At 47.7% G+C, this 21,631-nt stretch overlaps 1 protein-coding gene across 1 annotated transcript in view; it reads right to left on the bottom strand.

The window, feature by feature from the left end:
• The window catches only part of LZTR1 (leucine zipper like post translational regulator 1), a 198,798-nt gene that overhangs the window by 110,020 nt on the left and 67,147 nt on the right, over positions 1–21,631 (bottom strand). Inside the window, exon 10 of the mRNA XM_069214442.1 lies at positions 21,236–21,346. Coding sequence (XP_069070543.1) covers positions 21,236–21,346 — 111 coding nt within the window. The remainder of the gene's footprint in view (positions 1–21,235; positions 21,347–21,631) is intronic.

Raw genomic sequence — 21,631 nt, 5'->3', positions numbered from 1 at the left:
TAGCAGCCATGTTAGAACATTAAAACAACTACAATTCCCATGAACATCAAGGAAAGGTTCATGAAACCACAGCTAATCAGCGTGTCCCTCAGCATGCTCGTGAGCACGCTCTCTTCCAGGCCATCTCAGCCATGCCAGAACATTAAAACAACTACAACTCCCATGCTCCTCGCAGCTGTCAGATAAGTACATTCCCATTTCCTCTACTAATAACTGTGCTTAGATGAATGCCTATAATTTTCTACCGCTTTCTCCTCTCAGTAGCATAGTCTTTCAGTCCTGTAGAAACGCATTCGCTTCTACGCAGTGAACATTACTGTGATGTCAGGGCTGTGCAGTGCGGTCCTCCAACTGCTTGGGTCACTGCAAGGATTCCTCGCCTCCTCAGTGGTCGCATTTTCTCAACGCTGATTCAACTGCATTGCGGTGCAATGCACAGAAAGACCCCCAAGGTATACCGTGTCTGCCCCGCCTAGCCTGGAGTGAGATGCCCCTCTACAGGGGTCGGTACTAGCCTGCTAGGGCTTTATTGGGAGTGCTTGCTTCTTGCTTCTTGGTAATCCTCCATGCCATGAGGTTCAGGGCCCCCTCCACGACCAGATGATAGAGACTTCCGGATGGAGTTGAGGGGTTTAAGGCACTGCGCTGCGAGGTTCATAAGCTTCCGCTCCAGCAGCGTTGTAGCTTCCAAAACAGCCTTGTGGATGGAGGCATCCATAATGTCACAAGTGTTCATCAATTGGAAGTAGGAATCATGGATTTCCTGCATAGTAGGGTTGTCAGGGGGGCAAAGCCACAATCGGGGGAGGGGCAATGGCACCTGATCAGTGGGAAACACTGCTGCCCTTGTAATTGCACAGCTAAAATGCGCAGTTGAGAGGTCAGAAATTTGACCAACTGGGTGCCAGAGAGAAGCCTGTGTGGTGTGTTCTCAGTACAGTGCTAATGCGCACCAAAACGAAGTCCAGAACCTCTAATGCAGGCCCCCAAGTGGGAAAGCACTTGAGGTCACGGACCTCTGATACCGAGCCCGGCCAGGGCGTCACAGGCCTTTTGTGACCGGCTTCGGAACTCCTCTCCAAGGCATGGACAGATTTCACTGTTAAGAGATATTCATCAGCCTGGATCAGATGGTTCGGTGGTGTCGTCAGCGAAGTCTGGATCCCGTGGGAACTTTGACTGTTTACATTCTGAACTTTCTGGCTTCCCTAGCTGCTGATGGTATGGCTTATCAAACACTTAATTCTTTTCGTTCTGTATTATCAGTGGGTCATGCCCCAATAGGCAGTCATCCAGTGGGGGGGAACATCTGTTGACTATGAAACGTCTGCACTGGGTTCGCCTGTCTACACCCCCTGTACCTCTGTATTCGGCCCTTTGAGATGTGAACGTATTACTTAATCTTTTCGTCTCTTGGCCAAGCAACAGGCACCTCTCCAGAAAACAGTTGTCGGCCAAGCTGGCATCCTTGTTTAGCTTGATCTTGTGTACAGGTGTCTCAGATCTCATAGCGCTGGACATTTCTGGACGAGATTTTACCCCGGATGGAGTGACCTTTTACATTTCTAGGAGGACAAAAAATGACTCCAAGCTAAACTTTTATCCGCCCTTTCCAGACTCCCAGAAATTATGTGTGGTGAAAGGCTTAAAAGCCTACGAATCACCCCAGGGAGCAGCAGCTTCTTATTGTCCTTGCCAAACCTCAGAAAGCATTCTCTTTTCCTATAATCGCCTGGTGGTTGAAGGGGACCATGCAAGAGGCTGGTATAGATATTCAGGAGTTTGAGGGCTCATTCTACCAGAGAAGCTATGGCCTTCTCTGCTTTTTACTTGGGAGCGCGACTGGAAGATATCATGAATGCTGCAGACTGGTCTTCAAACTTTAAGCAGCTTCCTTCCATGGCATCATTAGTGGTGGAAAAGCTTTGAAATAGCATAATCCTCGCTTCTGGTCTGGACATGGAATAGAACATTTCCTACCTCCTGTAACGGAAAGTTTCAATTCTATTAATGACACGGAGGCAAGGATTATCACACCCGGGCTCGTGAACCGACTATGCCCCGCCAGCTAACGGATCTTCGTACCAAGGGTAAGTAATTGCTTTTGAACATACATTCTAATTAAGGGTCAGTAATGTTCCTTATCCTAGTTAACTTTAAATACGTTTGACACTACATCTCAGTTCAGAAGCCGTGTAAAGTCCTTTAGGATGCTCCATGCTTACAGTGTTACTTTTGTTGTAGGAAATGATGCGGGCAAATAGAAATAACGGTTAATTTCCAGCTGCTAGTCGTTCGAAGAAAGAGGAAGAGAGCATGCTGACGAGAACCTATAATCTGACTGGCTGCTGTTTCATGAACTTTTCCCTGAAGGTTATGGGAGTTGTAGTTGTTTTAATGTTCTGTCATGGCTGCTATTGGAATAAAGGCTAAGAAAGAAATCATAATCCCCGTCTCCGTGTCCTTAATAGAATTGAAACTTTCTGTTACGGAAGCTAGGAAATTTTATTTTATGTATTCATATACTCAAAACACTTTTACAATTGTTACCATGGCTGATGAATTGTTTTCCATTTGTAAGCACTGTGGTCTGGGATAATCTTAAACACTGTTTGAATCTTCAGGAAGTGTGATGTTTAGAGTGTGCTTATAGGGAAGGACAATGAGACAAAGGCATTTGTTATAACTGTGTACATAACTGTTTATCTGCTCTTAACATTTTATGTATAGTGAATTGTATTTTATTGTGTGTTTTATGGGGTTATGCCCTGAAATAAACGTATTTGATGAATAGGAGGTAGTGTGGTCTGGGGCTCAATTTCTACTTTTGAAGACTTTCAGGCAGCAGGTTTCACAAATAAATGAGAGTCAATGTGTTTCAACTTTCAAAGAAGGTGTATGCATAATTAAATAGCATGTATTCACAGGTCTCCTTGAGTTGCCTCTGTCAATTTTAAACAGATTCACTACTGAATCCTTAAAACCGGGAAAACCCTTTGCATTTGATTAAAAATATATTGTTTTTCCTTCACTTGACTCTATTATGTTAATAGAACTTGTTAAGCGCATGTACACCAAAAAAGGTCTCTTGGTGCTAGGTAAAGGGACAACTAGACAGCTGCACTGCTTGAGAGCTAGCCATATGCTTGTCTGAATGAGAGGGTTTTAGCTGCTTTCTGAATCCCATTTAATTGGCATTAGACCTCAGATCTAGTGGGAGGGAGTTCCAAGTGTGGGCGACAGTCAATGAGAACCTTGTCCCGCCCAGCCTCTTCATTTTGCTTCTGGGTACAGTCAACCGGTTCTGGGCTGATCGAAAGGTGGAGATTAGGAATGCTGAATTCTTGTAAAGATAAAAGCAGGACTATTTCCATGTAAAGATTTAAAAATCAAATGGCCTGCTTTAAAAATGGACCTCTTAGCCACAGGAAGACAATGAAGCTTGCCCAGAAAAGGTGTAATAAGACAATGCCTAGGCTGACCAAAACCCAAATGGGTGGCTTGATTTTGTGCTAGTTGCAATCCATTGTTCAGGGAACAGGAGGATCAAGATAAAGCGCTTTAGCATAATCTATACGGGACATTACTAAGGCAATGATAATTTGAATGACAGCCACATAGGTGAAATAGGTGACATAGCCACATAGGTGATTTTCCTGATTCTCCTAGGTTGAGGAAATCATGAGGATGTCACTGCACTTATCTGAGGTTTCACAGAAAGATCCTTGTCAATTAATATCCCAAGGCTTTTCACCGCTTTCTTGGGTGTGAGAGAAGTCCTCATCTCAGACGGCCAAAAGGAAGAGTGCCATTGCTCGATTTTATTTTTAGTCACCACCATCTCAGTTTTATCGGAGTTAAGCTTCAATTGGTGGTAATTCATCCAGTCCCGGATATATAACATGGTATCTTGGAAAAAGATCTTGGTCTCCATTGTGTCATTGATGGTGAAAAACAAACTGCATGTTGTCCGCATAATTATATATTTTCACCTTCCGTTGCTGAGGGGAGTGTGTAAGGAGACGGACGTAAAGATTAAAGATATGAGGGGACAATGCAGTGCTTTCAGGCACACCACAATTTAGTTGAACCTTGGGTGACGAGAAAGGAGAGAGGTGGACGGATTGAAAGCAATCTTTCATATAGGATTCGTTCCACACAATAGCAGAGCCCTGTATCCCTGCAGCCATGACTCGGACGATCAACATAGTAAGATCTACTGTGTGAAAGGCCACCGATAAGTCCAAACGGACCAATGCCTGTGTTGTTACTCTCTTGGCTTCTTTCCTCAAGTCATCCATGACAGACAGAATGACAGATTCTATGGAGTGGACCAGCCGGAACCTGGCTTGATGGGTGTAGGAAGTTGGCTCTGTATGTGCTATTTCAAAGTAAGGAATAGCATGCACAGAGTCCAAGGGTTCCCCTTAGAGGTAAAATAGTGGTAAAAAGAGATAATACTAATGCTCTATTTTGTGGTAGTGTGGTCGAGCAGTAGGCTTATCAAAGGAGTAGTGTTAAGCATTTGTTGTACATACACATAGGCAATAAATGAGGTACACACACTCCGAGACAAATCCAGCCAATAGGTTTTGTTATAGAAAAATATATTTTCTTAGTTTATTTTAAGAACCACAGGTTCAAATTTTACATGTAATAGCTCTTTTGAAAGGTATTGCAGGTAAGTACTCTAGGAACTTTGAATCATTACTTTAGCATGTATACTTTTTACATAAAACACAATAAGCTGTTTTAAAAGTGGACAGTGCAATTTTCACAGTTCCTGGGGGAGGTAAGTTATTGTTAGTTTCAACAGGTAAGTAAGGCACTTACAGGTTTCAGTTTTTGGTCCAAGGTAGCCCACCGTTGGGGGTTCAGAGCAACCCCAAAGTTATCACACCAGCAGCTCAGGGCCGGTCAGGTGCAAAGGTCAAAGAGGTGCCCAAAACACATAGGCTATAATGGAGAGAAGGGGGTGCCCTGGTTCCAGTCTGCCAGCAGGTAAGTACCCGCGTCTTCGGAGGGCAGACCAGGGGGGTTTTGTAGGGCACCGGGGGGGACACAAGTCCACACAAAAAGTACACCCTCAGCAGCGCGGGGGCGGCCGGGTGCAGTGTGGGAACACGCGTCGGGTTTCCAATAGTTTCCTATGGGAGACCAAGGGGTCTCTTCAGCGATGCAGGCAGGCAAGGGGGGGGCTCCTCGGGGTAGCCACCAGCTGGGCAAGGGAGAGGGCCTCCTGGGGGTCACTCCTGCACAGGAGTTCCGTTCCTTCAGGTGCTGGGGGCTGCGGGTGCAGGGTCTTTTCCAGCCGTCGGGAAATGGAGTTCAGGCAGTCGCGGTCAGGCGGAGCCTCGGGATTCCCTCTGCAGGCGTCGCTGTGGGGGCTCAGGGGGGACAACTTGGGTTACTCACAGTCTTGGAGTCGCCGGAGGGTCCTCCCTGAGGTGTTGGTTCTCCACCAGTCGAGTCGGGGTCGCCGGGTGCAGTGTTGCAAGTCTCACGCTTCTTGCGGGGAGTTGCAGGGGTCTTTAAATCTGCTCCTTGTAACAAAGTTGCAGTTCTTTTGGAGCAGGGCCGCTGTCCTCGGGAGTTTCTTGTCTTTTTCGAAGCAGGGCAGTCCTCGGAGAGGTCGCTGGTCCCTTGGAAAGCGTCGCTGGAGCAGGTTCTTTGGAAGGCAGGAGACAGGCCGGTAAGTCTGGGGCCAAGGCAGTTGGTGTCTTCTGTTCTTCCTCTGCAGGGGTTTGTCAGCTCGGCAGTCCTTCTTCTTGTAGTTGCAGGAATCTAAAATCTTAGTTTCAGGGAAGCCCTTAAATACTAAATTTAAGGGCGTGTTTAGGTCTGGGGGGTTAGTAGCCAATGGCTACTAGCCCTGAGGGTGGGTACACCCTCTTTGTGCCTCCTCCCAAGGGGAGGGGGTCACATCCCTAATCCTATTGGGGGAATCCTCCATCTGCAAGATGGAGGATTTCTAAAAGTTAGAGTCACCTCAGCTCAGGACACCTTAGGGGCTGTCCTGACTGGCCAGTGACTCCTCCTTATTATTCTCATTATTTTCTCCGGCCTTGCCGCCAAAAGTGGGGGCCGGGGCCGGAGGGGGCGGGCAACTCCACTAGCTGGAGTGTCCTGCGGTGCTGTGACAAAAGGGGTGAGCCTTTGAGGCTCACCGCCAGGTGTTACAGCTCCTGCCTGGGGGAGGTGTTAGCATCTCCACCCAGTGCAGGCTTTGTTACTGGCCTCAGAGTAACAAAGCCACTCTCCCCATGGGGCCAGCAACATGTCTCTAGTGTGTCAGGCTGCTGGAACCAGTCAGCCTACACAGATAGTCGGTTAAGTTTCAGGGGGCACCTCTGTGGTGTATTTTACAATAAAATGTACACTGGCATCAGTGTGCATTTATTGTGCTGAGAAGTTTGATACCAAACTTCCCAGTTTTCAGTGTAGCCATTATGGTGCTGTGGAGTTCGTGTAAAACAGACTCCCAGACCATATACTCTTATGGCTACCCTGCACTTACAATGTCTAAGGTTTTGCTTAGACACTGTAGGGGCACAGTGCTCATGCACTGGTACCCTCACCTATGGTATAGTGCACCCTGCCTTAGGGCTGTAAGGCCTGCTAGAGGGGTGTCTTACCTATACTGCATAGGCAGTGAGAGGCTGGCATGGCACCCTGAGGGGAGTGCCATGTCGACTTACTCATTTTGTTCTCACTAGCACACACAAGCTGGTAATCAGTGTGTCTGTGCTGAGTGAGGGGTCTCTAGGGTGGCATAATACATGCAGCAGCCCTTAGAGACCTTCCCTGGCATCAGGGCCCTTGGTACCAGAGGTACCAGTTACAAGGGACTTATCTGGATGCCAGGGTGTGCCAATTGTGGAATCAAAAGTACAGGTTAGGGAAAGAACACTGGTGCTGGGGCCTGGTTAGCAGGCCTCAGCACACTTTCAATTCAAAACATAGCATCAGCAAAGGCAAAAAGTCAGGGGGTAACCATGCCAAGGAGGCATTTCCTTACACAACCCCCCCCCCCCAAACGAAAGAGGATGAGACTAACCTTTCCCAAGAGAGTCTTCATTTTCTAAGTGGAAGAACCTGGAAAGGCCATCTGCATTGGCATGGGCAGTCCCAGGTCTGTGTTCCACTACAAAGTCCATTCCCTGTAGGGAGATGGACCACCTCAACAGTTTTGGATTTTCACCTTTCATTTGCATCAGCCATCTGAGAGGTCTGTGGTCAGTCTGAACTAGGAAGTGAGTACCAAAGAGGTATGGTCTCAACTTCTTCAGGGACCAAACCACAGCAAAGGCCTCCCTCTCAATGGCACTCCCAACGCTGCTCCCTGGGGAGTAACCTCCTGCTAATGAAAGCAACAGGCTGGTCAAGGCCATCATCATTTGTTTGGGACAAAACTGCCCCTATCCCATGTTCAGAGGCATCTGTTTGCACAATGAATTGCTTGGAGTAATCTGGAGCTTTTAGAACTGGTGCTGTGCACATAGCTTGCTTCAGGGTGTCAAAGGCCTGTTGGCATTCTACAGTCCAGTTTACTTTCTTGAGCATTTTCTTGGAGGTGAGTTCTGTGAGGGCTGTCACAATGGATCCATATCCCTTCAAAAACCTCCTATAGTACCCAGTCAAGCCAAGGAATGCCCGGACTTGAGTCTGGGTTTTTGGAGCTACCCAGTCCAGAATAGTCTGGATCTTAGGTTGGAGTGGCTGAACTTGGCCTACAAGGTGTCCCAAGTAAACCACAGTTCCCTGCCCTATCTGGCATTTGGATGCCTTGATAGAGAGGCCTGCAGATTGCAGGGCCTTCAAAACCTTCTTCAGGTGGACCAGGTGATCCTGCCAGGTGGAGCTGAAGACAGCAATATCATCAAGATAAGCTGCACTAAAGGATTCCAACCCAGCAAGGACTTGATTCACCAACCTTTGGAAGGTGGCAGGGGCATTCTTTAAACCAAAGGGCATAACAGTGAACTGATAATGCCCATCAGGTGTGGAGAATGCTGTCTTTTCTTTTGCTCCAGGGGCCATTTTGATTTGCCAGTACCCTGCTGTTAAGTCAAAGGTACTTAAGAATTTGGCAGCCCCTAATTTGTCTATTAGCTCATCAGCTCTAGGAATGGGATGAGCATCTGTCTTGGTGACAGAGTTGAGACCTCTGTAGTCCACACAAAACCTCATCTCTCTCTTCCCTTCTTTGGTGTGAGGTTTGTGGACTAAGACCACTGGGCTAGCCCAGGGGCTGTCAGAGTACTCAATTACTCCCAATTCCAGCATCTTGTGGACTTCCACCTTGATGCTTTCCTTAACTTGGTCAGACTGTCTAAATATTTTGTTTTTGACAGGCATGCTGTCTCCTGTGTCCACATCATGGGTACACAGGTGTGTCTGACCAGGGGTTAGGGAAAAGAGTTCAGCAAACTGCTGCAGGACCTTCCTGCAGTCAGACTGCTGTTGTCTAGAGAGGGTGTCTGAGTAGATCACTCCATCTACTGAGCCATCTTTAGGGTCTGATGAGAGGAGATCAGGGAGAGGCTCACTCTCAGCTTCCTGGTCCTCATCTGTTACCATCAACAGATTTACATCAGCCCTGTCATGGAAGAGCTTAAGGCGGTTCACATGGATCACCCTCTTGGGGCTCCTGCTTGTGCCCAGGTCCACCAGGTAGGTGACCTGACTCTTCCTCTCTAGTACTGGGTAAGGGCCACTCCATTTGTCCTGAAGTGCCCTGGGAGCCACAGGCTCCAGAACCCAGACTTTCTGCCCTGGTTGAAATTCAACCAGTGCAGCCTTTTGGTCATACCACAACTTCTGGAGTTGTTGGCTGGCCTCAAGGTTTTTACTTGCCTTTTCCATGTACTCTGCCATCCTTGAGCGAAGGCCAAGTACATAGTCCACTATGTCTTGTTTAGGCTCATGAAGAGGTCTCTCCCAGCCTTCTTTAACAAGAGCAAGTGGTCCCCTTACAGGGTGGCCAAACAGAAGTTCAAAGGGTGAGAATCCTACTCCCTTCTGAGGCACCTCTCTGTATGCGAAAAGCAGACATGGCAGGAGGACATCCCATCTCCTTTTGAGTTTTTCGGGGAGCCCCATGATCATGCCCTTTAATGTCTTGTTGAATCTCTCAACAAGGCCATTAGTTTGTGGATGATATGGTGTAGTGAATTTGTAAGTCACTCCACACTCATTCCACATGTGTTTTAGGTATGCTGACATGAAGTTGGTACCTCGGTCAGACACCACCTCCTTAGGGAAACCCACTCTGGTAAAGATACCAATGAGGGCCTTGGCTACTGCAGGGGCAGTAGTCGACCTAAGGGGAATAGCTTCAGGATACCTAGTAGCATGATCCACTACTACTAGGATGTACATATTTCCTGAGGCTGTGGGAGGTTCTAGTGGACCAACTATGTCCACACCCACTCTTTCAAAGGGGACCCCCACCACTGGAAGTGGAATGAGGGGGGCCTTTGGATGCCCACCTGTCTTACCACTGGATTGACAGGTGGGGCAGGAGAGGCAAAACTCCTTAACCTTCTGGGACATATTGGGCCCAGCAAGGGGAATATCATGGGCTAAGGTCAGAATAAACTCTCTGAAACCCTGAGGCACTACCACTCTCCTAGTGGCACCAGGTTTGGGATCTCTTGCCTCAGTGTACAGGAGTCCATCTTCCCAATAGACCCTATGTGTTCCATTTTTCTTGCCTTTGGACTCTTCAGCAGCTTGCTGCCTAAGGCCTTCAAGAGAGGGACAGGTTTCTTGTCCCTTACACAACTCTTCCCTTGAGGGTCCCCCTGGGCCCAAGAGCTCAACCTGATAAGGTTCCAGTTCCATAGGCTCAGTTCCCTCAGAGGGCAGAACTTCTTCCTGAGAAGAGAGGTTCTCTTTTTGGTGTTGTGTTGCAGCTGGTTTCCCAGCTGACTTTCCTTTTCTCTTGGTAGGCTGGGCCATTTTTCCAGACTCCAGCTCTACTTTTTCACCCTGTGCCTTGCACTGTGCCCTAGTCTTGACACACACCAGTTCAGGGATACTCAGCATGGCTGCATGGGTTTTCAGTTCTACCTCAGCCCATGCTGAGGACTCCAGGTCATTTCCAAGCAAACAGTCTACTGGGATATTTGAGGAGACCACCACCTGTTTCAGGCCTTTGACCCCTCCCCACTCTAAAGTTACCATAGCCATGGGATGTACTTTAGTCTGATTGTCCGCGTTGGTGACTGGCTAAGTTTGTCCAGCCAGGTATTGGCCAGGGGAAACCAGTTTCTCTGTCACCATGGTGACACTGGCACCTGTATCCCTCAGGCCCTCTACACTTGTCCCATTAATTAAGAGCTGCTGCCTGTATTTTTGCATGTTAGGGGGCCAGGCAGCCAGTGTGGCTAAATCCACCCCACCCTCAGAGACTAATGTAGCTTCAGTGTGACACCTGATTTGCTCTGGGCACACTGTTGATCCCACTTGGAGACTGGCCATTCCAGTTTTAGCTGGATGGGAGTTAGAAGTGGTATCTTTCTTGGGACAGGCCTTGTCTCCAGTTTGGTGTCCAGACTGACTACAGTTACGACACCAGGCCTTTTTGGGATCAAAGTTTTTACCCTTGTACCCAGAATTGTTTTGTGAAGAGGCTCTGGGCCCACCCTCCTGCGCAGGTTTTTGGGGGCCTGTAGAAGACTCTTTACTATCTTTGTTTTTGGCTGTCTCACCACCCTTCCCCTGGGGAGGTTTTGTGACCCCTTTCTTTTAGTCACCCCCTGTGGAAGTTTTGGACACCCTAGTCTTGACCCAATGGTCCGCCTTCTTTCCCAATTCTTGGGGAGAAATTGGTCCTAGGTCCACCAGATGCTGATGCAGTTTATCATTGAAACAATTACTTAATAGGTGTTCTTTCACAAATAAATTGTACAGCCCATCATAATCATTTACACCATTGCCTTGAATCCAACCATCTAGTGTTTTTACTGAGTAGTCTACAAAGTCAACCCAGGTCTGGCTCGAGGATTTTTGAGCCCCCCTGAATCTAATCCTATACTCCTCAGTGGAGAATCCAAAGCCCTCAATCAGGGTACCCTTCATGAGGTCATAAGATTCTGCATCTTTTTTAGAGAGTGTGAGGAGTCTATCCCTACACTTTCCTGTGAACATTTCCCAAAGGAGAGCACCCCAGTGAGATTTGTTCACTTTTCTGGTTTCACAAGCCCTCTCAAAAGCTGTGAACCATTTGGTGATGTCATCACCATCTTCATATTTAGTTACAATCCCTTTGGGGATTTTCAACATGTCAGGAGAATCTCGGACCCTAGTTATGTTGCTGCCACCATTGATGGGTCCTAGGCCCATCTCTTGTCTTTCCCTTTCTATGGCTAGGATCTGTTTTTCCAAAGCCAATCTTTTGGCCATCCTGGCTAACTGGATGTCCTCTTCACTGGAGTTATCCTCAGTGATTTCAGAGAGGCTGGACCCTCCTGTGAGGGAGCCAGCATCTCTGACTATTATTTTTGGAGTCAGGGCTTGAGAAGCCCTGTTCTCCCTAGATAGGACTGGTGGAGGGGATTCTTCCTCCAGTTCACTATCCTCCTCCTCTGTGTTATCCACAGAGGGGTTGGCTCTATCATACTCTGCCAACAGCTCCTGGAGCTGTACTTTGGTAGGTCTGGAGCCCATTGTTATTTTTCTTATGTTACAGAGTGACCTTAGCTCTTTCATCTGGAGATGGAGGTAAGGTGTGGTGTCGAGTTCCACCACATTCATCTCTGTACTAGACATTATTCTTCTAAAAGTTGGAATGCTTTTAAGAATCTAAAACTAGTTCTAGAATCTAATTCAAACTTTTACAAACTTTTAAACTCTAAAAGAAATGCTAAACAGGAACTAACACAAGGCCCTAGCAGGTCTTTTAAGAATTTAGAAAAACAGTTCAAATTGCAAAAATCAATTTCTAATGACAATTTTTGGAATTTGTTGTGTGATCAGGTATTGGCTGAGTAGTCCAGCAAATGCAAAGTCTTGTACCCCACCGCTGATCCACCAATGTAGGAAGTTGGCTCTGTATGTGCTATTTCAAAGTAAGGAATAGCATGCACAGAGTCCAAGGGTTCCCCTTAGAGGTAAAATAGTGGTAAAAAGAGATAATACTAATGCTCTATTTTGCGGTAGTGTGGTCGAGCAGTAGGCTTATCAAAGGAGTAGTGTTAAGCATTTGTTGTACATACACATAGGCAATAAATGAGGTACACACACTCAGAGACAAATCCAGCCAATAGGTTTTGTTATAGAAAAATATCTTTTCTTAGTTTATTTTAAGAACGACAGGTTCAAATTTTACATGTAATAGCTCTTTTGAAAGGTATTGCAGGTAATTACTCTAGGAACTTTGAATCATTACTTTAGCATGTATACTTTTTACATAAAACACAATAAGCTGTTTTAAAAGTGGACACAGTGCAATTTTCACAGTTCCTGGGGGAGGTAAGTTATTGTTAGTTTCAACAGGTAAGTAAGGCACTTACAGGTTTCAGTTTTTGGTCCAAGGTAGCCCACCGTTGGGGGTTCAGAGCAACCCCAAAGTTATCACACCAGCAGCTCAGGGCCGGTCAGGTGCAAAGGTCAAAGAGGTGCCCAAAACACATAGGCTATAATGGAGAGAAGGGGGTGCCCCGGTTCCAGTCTGCCAGCAGGTAAGTACCCGCGTCTTCGGAGGGCAGACCAGGGGGGTTTTGTAGGGCACCGGGGGGGGACACAAAGTAGCACAGAAAATACACCCTCAGCAGCGCGGGGCGGCCGGGTGCAGTGTGCAAACACGCGTCGGGTTTCCTTCAGTTTTCAATGGGAGACCAAGGGGTCTCTTCAGCGATGCAGGCAGGCAAGGGGGGGGCTCCTCGGGGTAGCCACCACCTGGGCAAGGGAGAGGGCCTCCTGGGGGTCACTCCTGCACAGAAGTTCCGTTTCTTTAGGGGCTGGGGGCTGCGGGTGCAGGGTCTTTTCCAGCCGTCGGGAAATGGAGTTCAGACAGTCGCGGTCAGGGCGAGCCTGGGGATTCCCTCTGCAGGCGTCGCTGTGGGGGCTCAGGGGGGACAACTTTGGTTACTCACAGTCGTAGAGTCGCCGGAGGGTCCTCCCTGAGTTGGTTGTTCTCCACCAGTCGAGTCGGGGTCGCCGAGTGCAGTGTTGCAAGTCTCACGCTTCTTGCGGGGAGTTGCAGGGGTCTTTAAATCTGCTCCTTGTAACAAAGTTGCAGTTCTTTTGGAGCAGGGCCGCTGTCCTCTGGAGTTTCTTGTCTTTTTCGAAGCAGGGCAGTCCTCAGAGGATTCAGAGGTCGCTGGTCCCTTGGAAAGCGTCGCTGGAGCAGGTTCTTTGGAAGGCAGGAGACAGGCCGGTAAGTCTGGGGCCAAGGCAGTTGGTGTCTTCTGTTCTTCCTCTGCAGGGGTTTGTCAGCTCGGCAGTCCTTCTTCCTGTAGTTGCAGGAATCTAAAATCTTAGGTTCAGGGAAGCCCTTAAATACTAAATTTAAGGGCGTGTTTAGGTCTGGGGGGTTAGTAGCCAATGGCTACTAGCCCTGAGGGTGGGTACACCCTCTTTGTGCCTCCTCCCAAGGGGAGGGGGTCACATCCCTAATCCTATTGGGGGAATCCTCCATCTGCAAGATGGAGGATTTCTAAAAGTTAGAGTCACCTCAGCTCAGGACACCTTAGGGGCTGTCCTGACTGGCCAGTGACTCCTCCTTGTTATTCTCATTATTTTCTCCGGCCTTGCCGCCAAAAGTGGGGGCCGGGGCCGGAGGGGGCGGGCAACTCCACTAGCTGGAGTGTCCTGCGGTGCTGTGACAAAAGGGGTGAGCCTTTGAGGCTCACCGTCAGGTGTTACAGCTCCTGCCTGGGGGAGGTGTTAGCATCTCCACCCAGTGCAGGCTTTGTTACTGGCCTCAGAGTGACAAAGGCACTCTCCCCATGGGGCCAGCAACATGTCTCTAGTGTGGCAGGCTGCTGGAACCAGTCAGCCTACACAGATAGTCGGTTAAGTTTCAGGGGGCACCTCTAAGGTGCCCTCTGTGGTGTATTTTACAATAAAATGTACACTGGCATCAGTGTGCATTTATTGTGCTGAGAAGTTGGATACCAAACTTCCCAGTTTTCAGTGTAGCCATTATGGTGCTGTGGAGTTCGTGTAAAACAGACTCCCAGACCATATACTCTTATGGCTACCCTGCACTTACAATGTCTAAGGTTTTGCTTAGACACTGTAGGGGCACAGTGCTCATGCACTGGTACCCTCACCTATGGTATAGTGCACCCTGCCTTAGGGCTGTAAGGCCTGCTAGAGGGGTGTCTTACCTATACTGCATAGGCAGTGAGAGGCTGGCATGGCACCCTGAGGGGAGTGCCATGTCGACTTACTCATTTTGTTCTCACTAGCACACACAAACTGGTAAGCAGTGTGTCTGTGCTGAGCGAGGGGTCTCTAGGGTGGCATAATACATGCTGCAGCCCTTAGAGACCTTCCCTGGCATCAGGGCCCTTGGTACCAGAGGTACCAGTTACAAGGGACTTATCTGGATGCCAGGGTGTGCCAATTGTGGAATCAAAAGTACAGGTTAGGGAAAGAACACTGGTGCTGGGGCCTGGTTAGCAGGCCTCAGCACACTTTCAATTCAAAACATAGCATCAGCAAAGGCAAAAAGTCAGGGGGTAACCATGCCAAGGAGGCATTTCCTTACAATGGGGAACCAGAAAGTCAAACTCCTCCAAGAAGGAATAGAGATGTTGAGCCACATGAGTCTCTAGAAGCTCTGCTTGATAGAAGAGTAAGGAAAATGGCCTATAGTTTTTCAGAGCAGATGGATCCTCTCGGGGTTTTGCCTCTGTAAAGGAGTGTGGAACCATCCTCTTGACTAAGGGAGGAGTTGAGGAAAGATGTGGCTATACCCGGAAAGCGGGAAAAAATATTTTTAAGAATACTGGGGGGGAGGGGGCATATGTCAATTGGGGAACCTGTTCTAAACTTAGCCTTCAGTTCAAAGAGGCGATTTTCACTAATTGCAATTGTAGGAAGTTGGCTCTGTATGCACTATTTCAAAGTAAGGAATAGTATGCACAGAGTCCAAGGGTTCCCCTTAGAGGTAAGATAGTGGCAAAAAGAGATAATACTAATGCTCTATTTTGTGGTAGTGTGGTCGAGCAGTAGGCTTATCAAAGGAGTAGTGTTAAGCATTTGTTGTACATACACACAGGCAATAAATGAGGAACACACACTCAGAGACAAATCCAGCCAATAGGTTTTGTTATAGAAAAATATCTTTTCTTAGTTTATTTTAAGAACCACAGGTTCAAATTCTACATGTAATATCTCATTTGAAAGGTATTGCAGGTAAGTACTTTAGGAACTTTAAATCATTACATTAGCATGTATACTTTTTACATAAAACACAATAAGCTGTTTTAAAAGTGGACAGTGCAATTTTCACAGTTCCTGGGGGAGGTAAAGTTTTGTTAGGTTTCACAGGTAAGTAAGACACTTACAGGTTTCAGTTCTTGGTCCAAGGTAGCCCACCGTTGGGGGTTCAGAGCAACCCCAAAGTTATCACACCAGCAGCTCAGGGCCGGTCAGGTGCAAAGGTCAAAGAGGTGCCCAAAACACATAGGCTATAATGGAGAGAAGGGGGTGCCCCGGTTCCAGTCTGCCAGCAGGTAAGTACCCGCGTCTTCGGAGGGCAGACCAGGGGGGTTTTGTAGGGCACCGGGGGGACACAAGTCCACACAAAAAGTACACCCTCAGCAGCGCGGGGGCGGCCGGGTGCAGTGTGGGAACACGCGTCGGGTTTCCAATAGTTTCCTATGGGAGACCAAGGGGTCTCTTCAGCGATGCAGGCAGGCAAGGGGGGGGCTCCTCGGGGTAGCCACCACCTGGGCAAGGGAGAGGGCCTCCTGGGGGTCACTCCTGCACAGGAGTTCCATTCCTTCAGGTGCTGGGGGCTGCGGGGTCTTTTCCAGCCGTCGGGAAATGGAGTTCAGGCAGTCGCGGTCAGGGGGAGCCTCGGGATTCCCTCTGCAGGCGTCGCTGTGGGGGCGCAGGGGGGACAACTTGGGTTACTCACAGTCTTGGAGTCGCCGGAGGGTCCTCCCTGAGGTGTTGGTTCTCCACCAGTCGAGTCGGGGTCGCCGGGTGCAGTGTTGCAAGTCTCACGCTTCTTGCGGGGAGTTGCAGGGGTCTTTAAATCTGCTCCTTGAAACAAAGTTGCAGTTCTTTTGGAGCAGGGCCGCTGTCCTCTGGAGTTTCTTGTCTTTCTCGAAGCAGGGCAGTCCTCAGAGGATTCAGAGGTCGCTGGTCCCTTGGAAAGCGTCGCTGGAGCAGGTTTCTTTGGAAGGCAGGAGACAGGCCAGTAAGTCTGGAGCCAAAGCAGTTGGTGTCTTCTGTTCTTCCTCTGCAGGGGTTTTTCAGCTCAGCAGTCCTCTTCTTCTTGTAGTTTCAGGAATCTAAAGTTTTAGGTTCAGGGAAGCCCTTAAATACTAAATTTAAGGGCGTGTTTAGGTCTGGGGGGTTAGTAGCCAATGGCTACTAGCCCTGAGGGTGGGTACACCCTCTTTGTGCCTCCTCCCAAGGGGAGGGGGTCACATTCCTATCCCTATTGGGGGAATCCTCCATCTGCAAGATGGAGGATTTCTAAAAGTCAGAGTCACCTCAGCTCAGGACACCTTAGGGGCTGTCCTGACTGGCCAGTGACGCCTCCTTGTTTTTCTCATTATCTCTCCTGGACTTGCCGCCAAAAGTGGGGGCTGGGTCCAGGAGGCGGGCATCTCCACTAGCTGGAGTGCCCTGGGGCATTGTAACACGAAGCTTGAGCCTTTGAAGCTCACTGCTAGGTGTTACAGTTCCTGCAGGGGGGAGGTGTGAAGCACCTCCACCCAGAGCAGGCTTTGTTTCTGTCCTCAGAGAGCACAAAGGCTCTCACCGCATGAGGTCAGACACTCGTCTCTCAGCAGCAGGCTGGCAGAGACCAGTCAGTCCTGCACTGAACAATTGGGTAAAATACAGGGGGTATCTCTAAGATGCCCTCTGTGTGCATTTTTTTATAAATCCAACACTGGCATCAGTGGGGGTTTATTATTCTGAGAAGTTTGATACTAAACTTCCCAGTATTCAGTGTAGCCATTATGGAGCTGTGGAGTTCGTTTTTGACAGACTCCCAGACCATATACTCTTATGGCTACCCTGCACTTACAATGTCTAAGGTTTTGCTAAGACACTGTAGGGGCACAGTGCTCATGCACTGGTGCCCTCACATATGGTATAGTGCACCCTGCCTTAGGGCTGTAAGGCCTACTAGAGGGGTGACTTATCTATACTGCATAGGCAGTGTGAGGTTGGCATGGCACCCTGAGGGGAGTGCCATGTCGACTTACTCGTTTTGTTCTCATCAGCACACACAAGCTGGCAAGCAGTGTGTCTGTGCTGAGTGAGTAGTCCCCAGGGTGGCATAAGATATGCTGCAGCCCTTAGAGACCTTCCCTGGCATCAGGGCCCTTGGTACCAGGGGTACCAGTTACAAGGGACTTACCTGGATGCCAGGGTGTACCAATTGTGGAATCAAAAGTAAATTTTAGGTGAAAGAACACTGGTGCTGGGGCCTGGTTAGCAGGGTCCCAGCACACTTCTCAGTCAAGTCAGCATCAGTATCAGGCTAAAAGTGGGGGGTAACTGCAACAGGGAGCCATTTCTTTACAGCAATAAAATCTGAAAGGATCTTAAAATTACTATCTTCTGGCAAGGTTGTCATGATGAGTGAACTTGGGGGAATACTCTAATTCTGCAACTTATGTTAGTAACTTAAGTATGACAAAAGATATGCTGTGTATCATCTACTTAAATATGAAACCTTAACCTCTCTTCAACTAATCTTGCAGGGGCATCATATAAACAGATTCACCATTGCTTTAAATTTTAGAGACTCTTTACTAAGACGTGGAAATGGGTTGGATCATTCCTTGCAAAAAGACATTAGTAATGAGGTTAAGTCTCTACAACTAGAAGCTGGTGATAATGAGCCTATCATGATTGGTTGACAACTTGTACTATATGTGCTCTAATGAAACTTCAGCATTTGTGTTTTGCTCAGGCCAATAAGGTTAGCTGGACGTCCAATACAAGAATGAACAATGTCACTCAGGTTGACAAGTAAACCTGGCCTCCATATAGCAGTAACCTTGTTGTATTGCTAGTCCGTATGCATGGAGGAAGACAGCTGCACGCTGTCCAAGTGTCCACGAATATTAACATGACCACTCATCCCCCTTCTCTCCATTTAACTGAGACTTTGGCAGGATGGAATACATATCTATGGTAAGTGGTATTTAAACCGTATCTGAGCTACCACCTAAATACAGATAATATAATTCTGTATAAACACATACAAATCATAAGTGTGAGGGAGCAGTATACAACAGGTGTCTGCAGGCCCACACTAGAGGTACTCCTTCAGCAATAGACAGGTTGACTCTCTGAAAGCAGTCATTAGCATACCCCAGAAAACTCCTTCAGCCCTGACAGCCTATAGAGGAGCCCTCTTCATGTTCAAGGTCCTTACCCCCTCCTCCTGTCCTAATATCATTCAACAGTTCTACAAAGCCTGTGTCTTGGATGTCTCTTCGGTACTATTAGAATGAAAGTCAATTTATATAATCTGTATTGACTTCCTGAAGTATATCACATGTTTCAGGGGAAAGGTGTGTGCAAAGTTGTTGACTAAATGAGCTACCGTGCGCTGCTCAGTGACCTCACCAATGGATACCCGCAGGGGTAAATCATTGTGTTCATTGTGCGTTTCTGTACCAAATAAACCTATGTGATACTGTCCCCAGCATGCAGAGATATGATCCCACCACTACTTGAAGGAGCTTCTGATTGTGTCTGGTGCATAACTATCTGCTGAGTCACTTCAATTGAGGTTGTTTTTTCCAAGCCAATGGTGGGCTGTTATGCACTCTGTTCTTAACTGACTTGTACTAAACAACTTTCTGGGAAGCTGTATTAATGAAGCCCCTTCATTTTGCTGAGGCAAACCATCAGCAGTGTTGCCCTGAGGAACTCCAACATCATAACCATATGAGTATTTGGAAGTACTAGGATGATACAGTCTGTATCTTTTATGTTGACTGCTGCTAGAAAATCACCTGCATTGAGTAGTCAAACAATATCTTGCATTGTAGTAATCTTGAACTTTGTTTTTCATATTAATGGACTCACTGTGCATACATTCGAGAACTGGTCTCAAAACACTATGGGGGTCATTATGACCCCAGCGGCGAGTGTTAAAGTGGCGGTAGTACCGCCAACAGGCTGGCAGTACATACCGCCACATTATAAGAATGGCGGGTTGGCTGCAGCCAACCCGCCACTTCTCCACTCATACCACCATGGCGGTATCAGCCGCCGGGCCAGAGATGTAAATCTCCAACCCGGCGGCCAGCATAGTACCGCCGGTGGCATTTTCAGCCAACGCCACGAAAACCATGGCGAAGCCCTACTAGTGACAGGGAATTCCTTCCCGATCACCGGTAGGCAGCTCCCCCACACCAACAATCAGCCGATACCCCCACCCCCCTTCCATCCAAACTCCTCCCCACCTCCTCCAATTCTCTCACCCCCTCTCACCCCCCATACACGCAGACACGCATACACCCATTCACTCACACTGGCATACACGCATTCATACACGTATACTTCCAGGCATGCTCGCACACATTCTTACACATAATCACACTGACATGCAGACACTCATTCACTTCACCATTCTTATACGCATTCACTCACATGCATACACCCATGCAAACAACACAACACACACAGACGCATTCACCCACACACTCACATTCATGCACACAACCAGGCACACACACATGCAACACCCCCCACCCCCATCCCCTGTCGGAAGCCCGACTTACTTTGTTCTAGGAGGTCTTCCGGAAGGGAACAGGAAGGGTGCTGCTACCGCCAGCAGCGCCTGCCAGCAGAACACCGCCAGGCCGTATCACAGGTCATGATACGGCTGGCGGCATTCAACTGGCGGTGCTGGTGGTAGCAGCGCCAGCTTACCACCGTCTGCCAGTATGATCACTGCTGGATTTCCGCCCTTCTTGTGGCGGAAGTCCGGCAGTGATCATGATATGGCAGATGGATGGTAGCTGCGGTGACGGTATTTGAGCGCCCGTCACAGTGGTGGTAGGCGGGTTTTACCGCCAATGACAAAATGAGGGCCTATAGTTCCCTTTGGGCTCAGAAGATGTCCCTTGCTCCTGCAGGAGACCGTACCCTCTTTGTTTTAGATATCTTTTGCCTTGGTGTTCTATCTTTAAAAGACATTGTAGGCCTGGGTGTTTTTTAGATAAAGTTAAAAAAAAACCTTTAGGATCAGACCTTGGTGGGTCTGCTGTTTAGAAGTCTGGATTCTGTTTCTCATTCTCACCTGAAGTCTCCTGTGCAAATTTGGCCTCTTCAACATCTGCAATTACACTGGAATCCTGTGAAGCCTGCTCCATAAGCTGTGCACCACTCGATCCCAGTTCTCACAACGTCACACAAAAAGCCCAATGTTTGTATTTGTGTTTTAAAGGTGTTCAGCTGGAATGTGGTAAAGGCCTGACACCAGGTCTCGTCATGGCACTGTGACGCACAAACACAGACAGAACACCACTTGAAAAGTCTGCTCATGGATACCAAGAGCAATACCTTATTATAACCATCCTTGAAAAGCATAGAAAAACCTAATTTGGGAGTAATTTTATACCACCCACAGCAAGACCTATTACTTAAGTCTGCAGGACCCACTGAAGACAGAGCTTCTAATACTGAGATGTCAATCTGTCAGGTGTTGTTGGTGTCTCATACTCTAAAGCACTTACCAGCTAATTCAATATGCAGACATACATGTTTCTGAACCCGTCTGTCTGCTCAGGCACCACATACACTACTCCATGCATAAAGAAGACTGAATAAAAACAAAGATTATGTTTTTTCTGCCTCATGATTTCTAAAGATGCACATGGATGAGAGATTTAGTGGCACGCTAACACCCAAGGAATAAATGATCTGCCATGCAGATTTCTACAATAGACGACATGAAATCGATTTTTATTCTAAACAAGTGGAGGAACATGGATAAGCACTCATCAATTAAGGTCTGATTCTGAAATTCAGGAAAACAAAGTTTATACATATTTGGGGTGAGATAGATTACCTGAAACCTGTACATCTCTCCACTTCGTACGTTATTGTCCACTGTGCCACCAAAGATGTACATAGCATCTGCAATGACAGCTGCAGCATGGAAGAGGCGTCCGCTGGGTAACTGCAAACAGAGATCACATGTTTAACTGATTTAGAAATATAAATTCCAAATCACCCATCAACAAAAAGAGCAGAAATCTAACAGTCATGAGCTAGAGCATCATTCAAACTAAGAAGTCCAAAACCCCACAGGTATGTGGACACAAAGGCATTATCGGTAAACATGTTGTTTATCTCTCCAACTCTTCTTGGTAAAACCCGATCATAAGTCTAGTAAACTGACAAAGGATGTAAGTGCATATTACACAAAGATTCAAAAATTGTTAAATCAGATTAAGTTAAGTAG

Source organism: Pleurodeles waltl, chromosome 11 (assembly GCF_031143425.1).
Source record: "Pleurodeles waltl isolate 20211129_DDA chromosome 11, aPleWal1.hap1.20221129, whole genome shotgun sequence".
In the NCBI taxonomy this organism is placed as follows: Eukaryota; Metazoa; Chordata; class Amphibia; order Caudata; family Salamandridae; genus Pleurodeles; species Pleurodeles waltl.
Note: the sequence above shows the minus strand (reverse complement) of the source record. Positions and strands in the feature narration are given on the sequence as shown.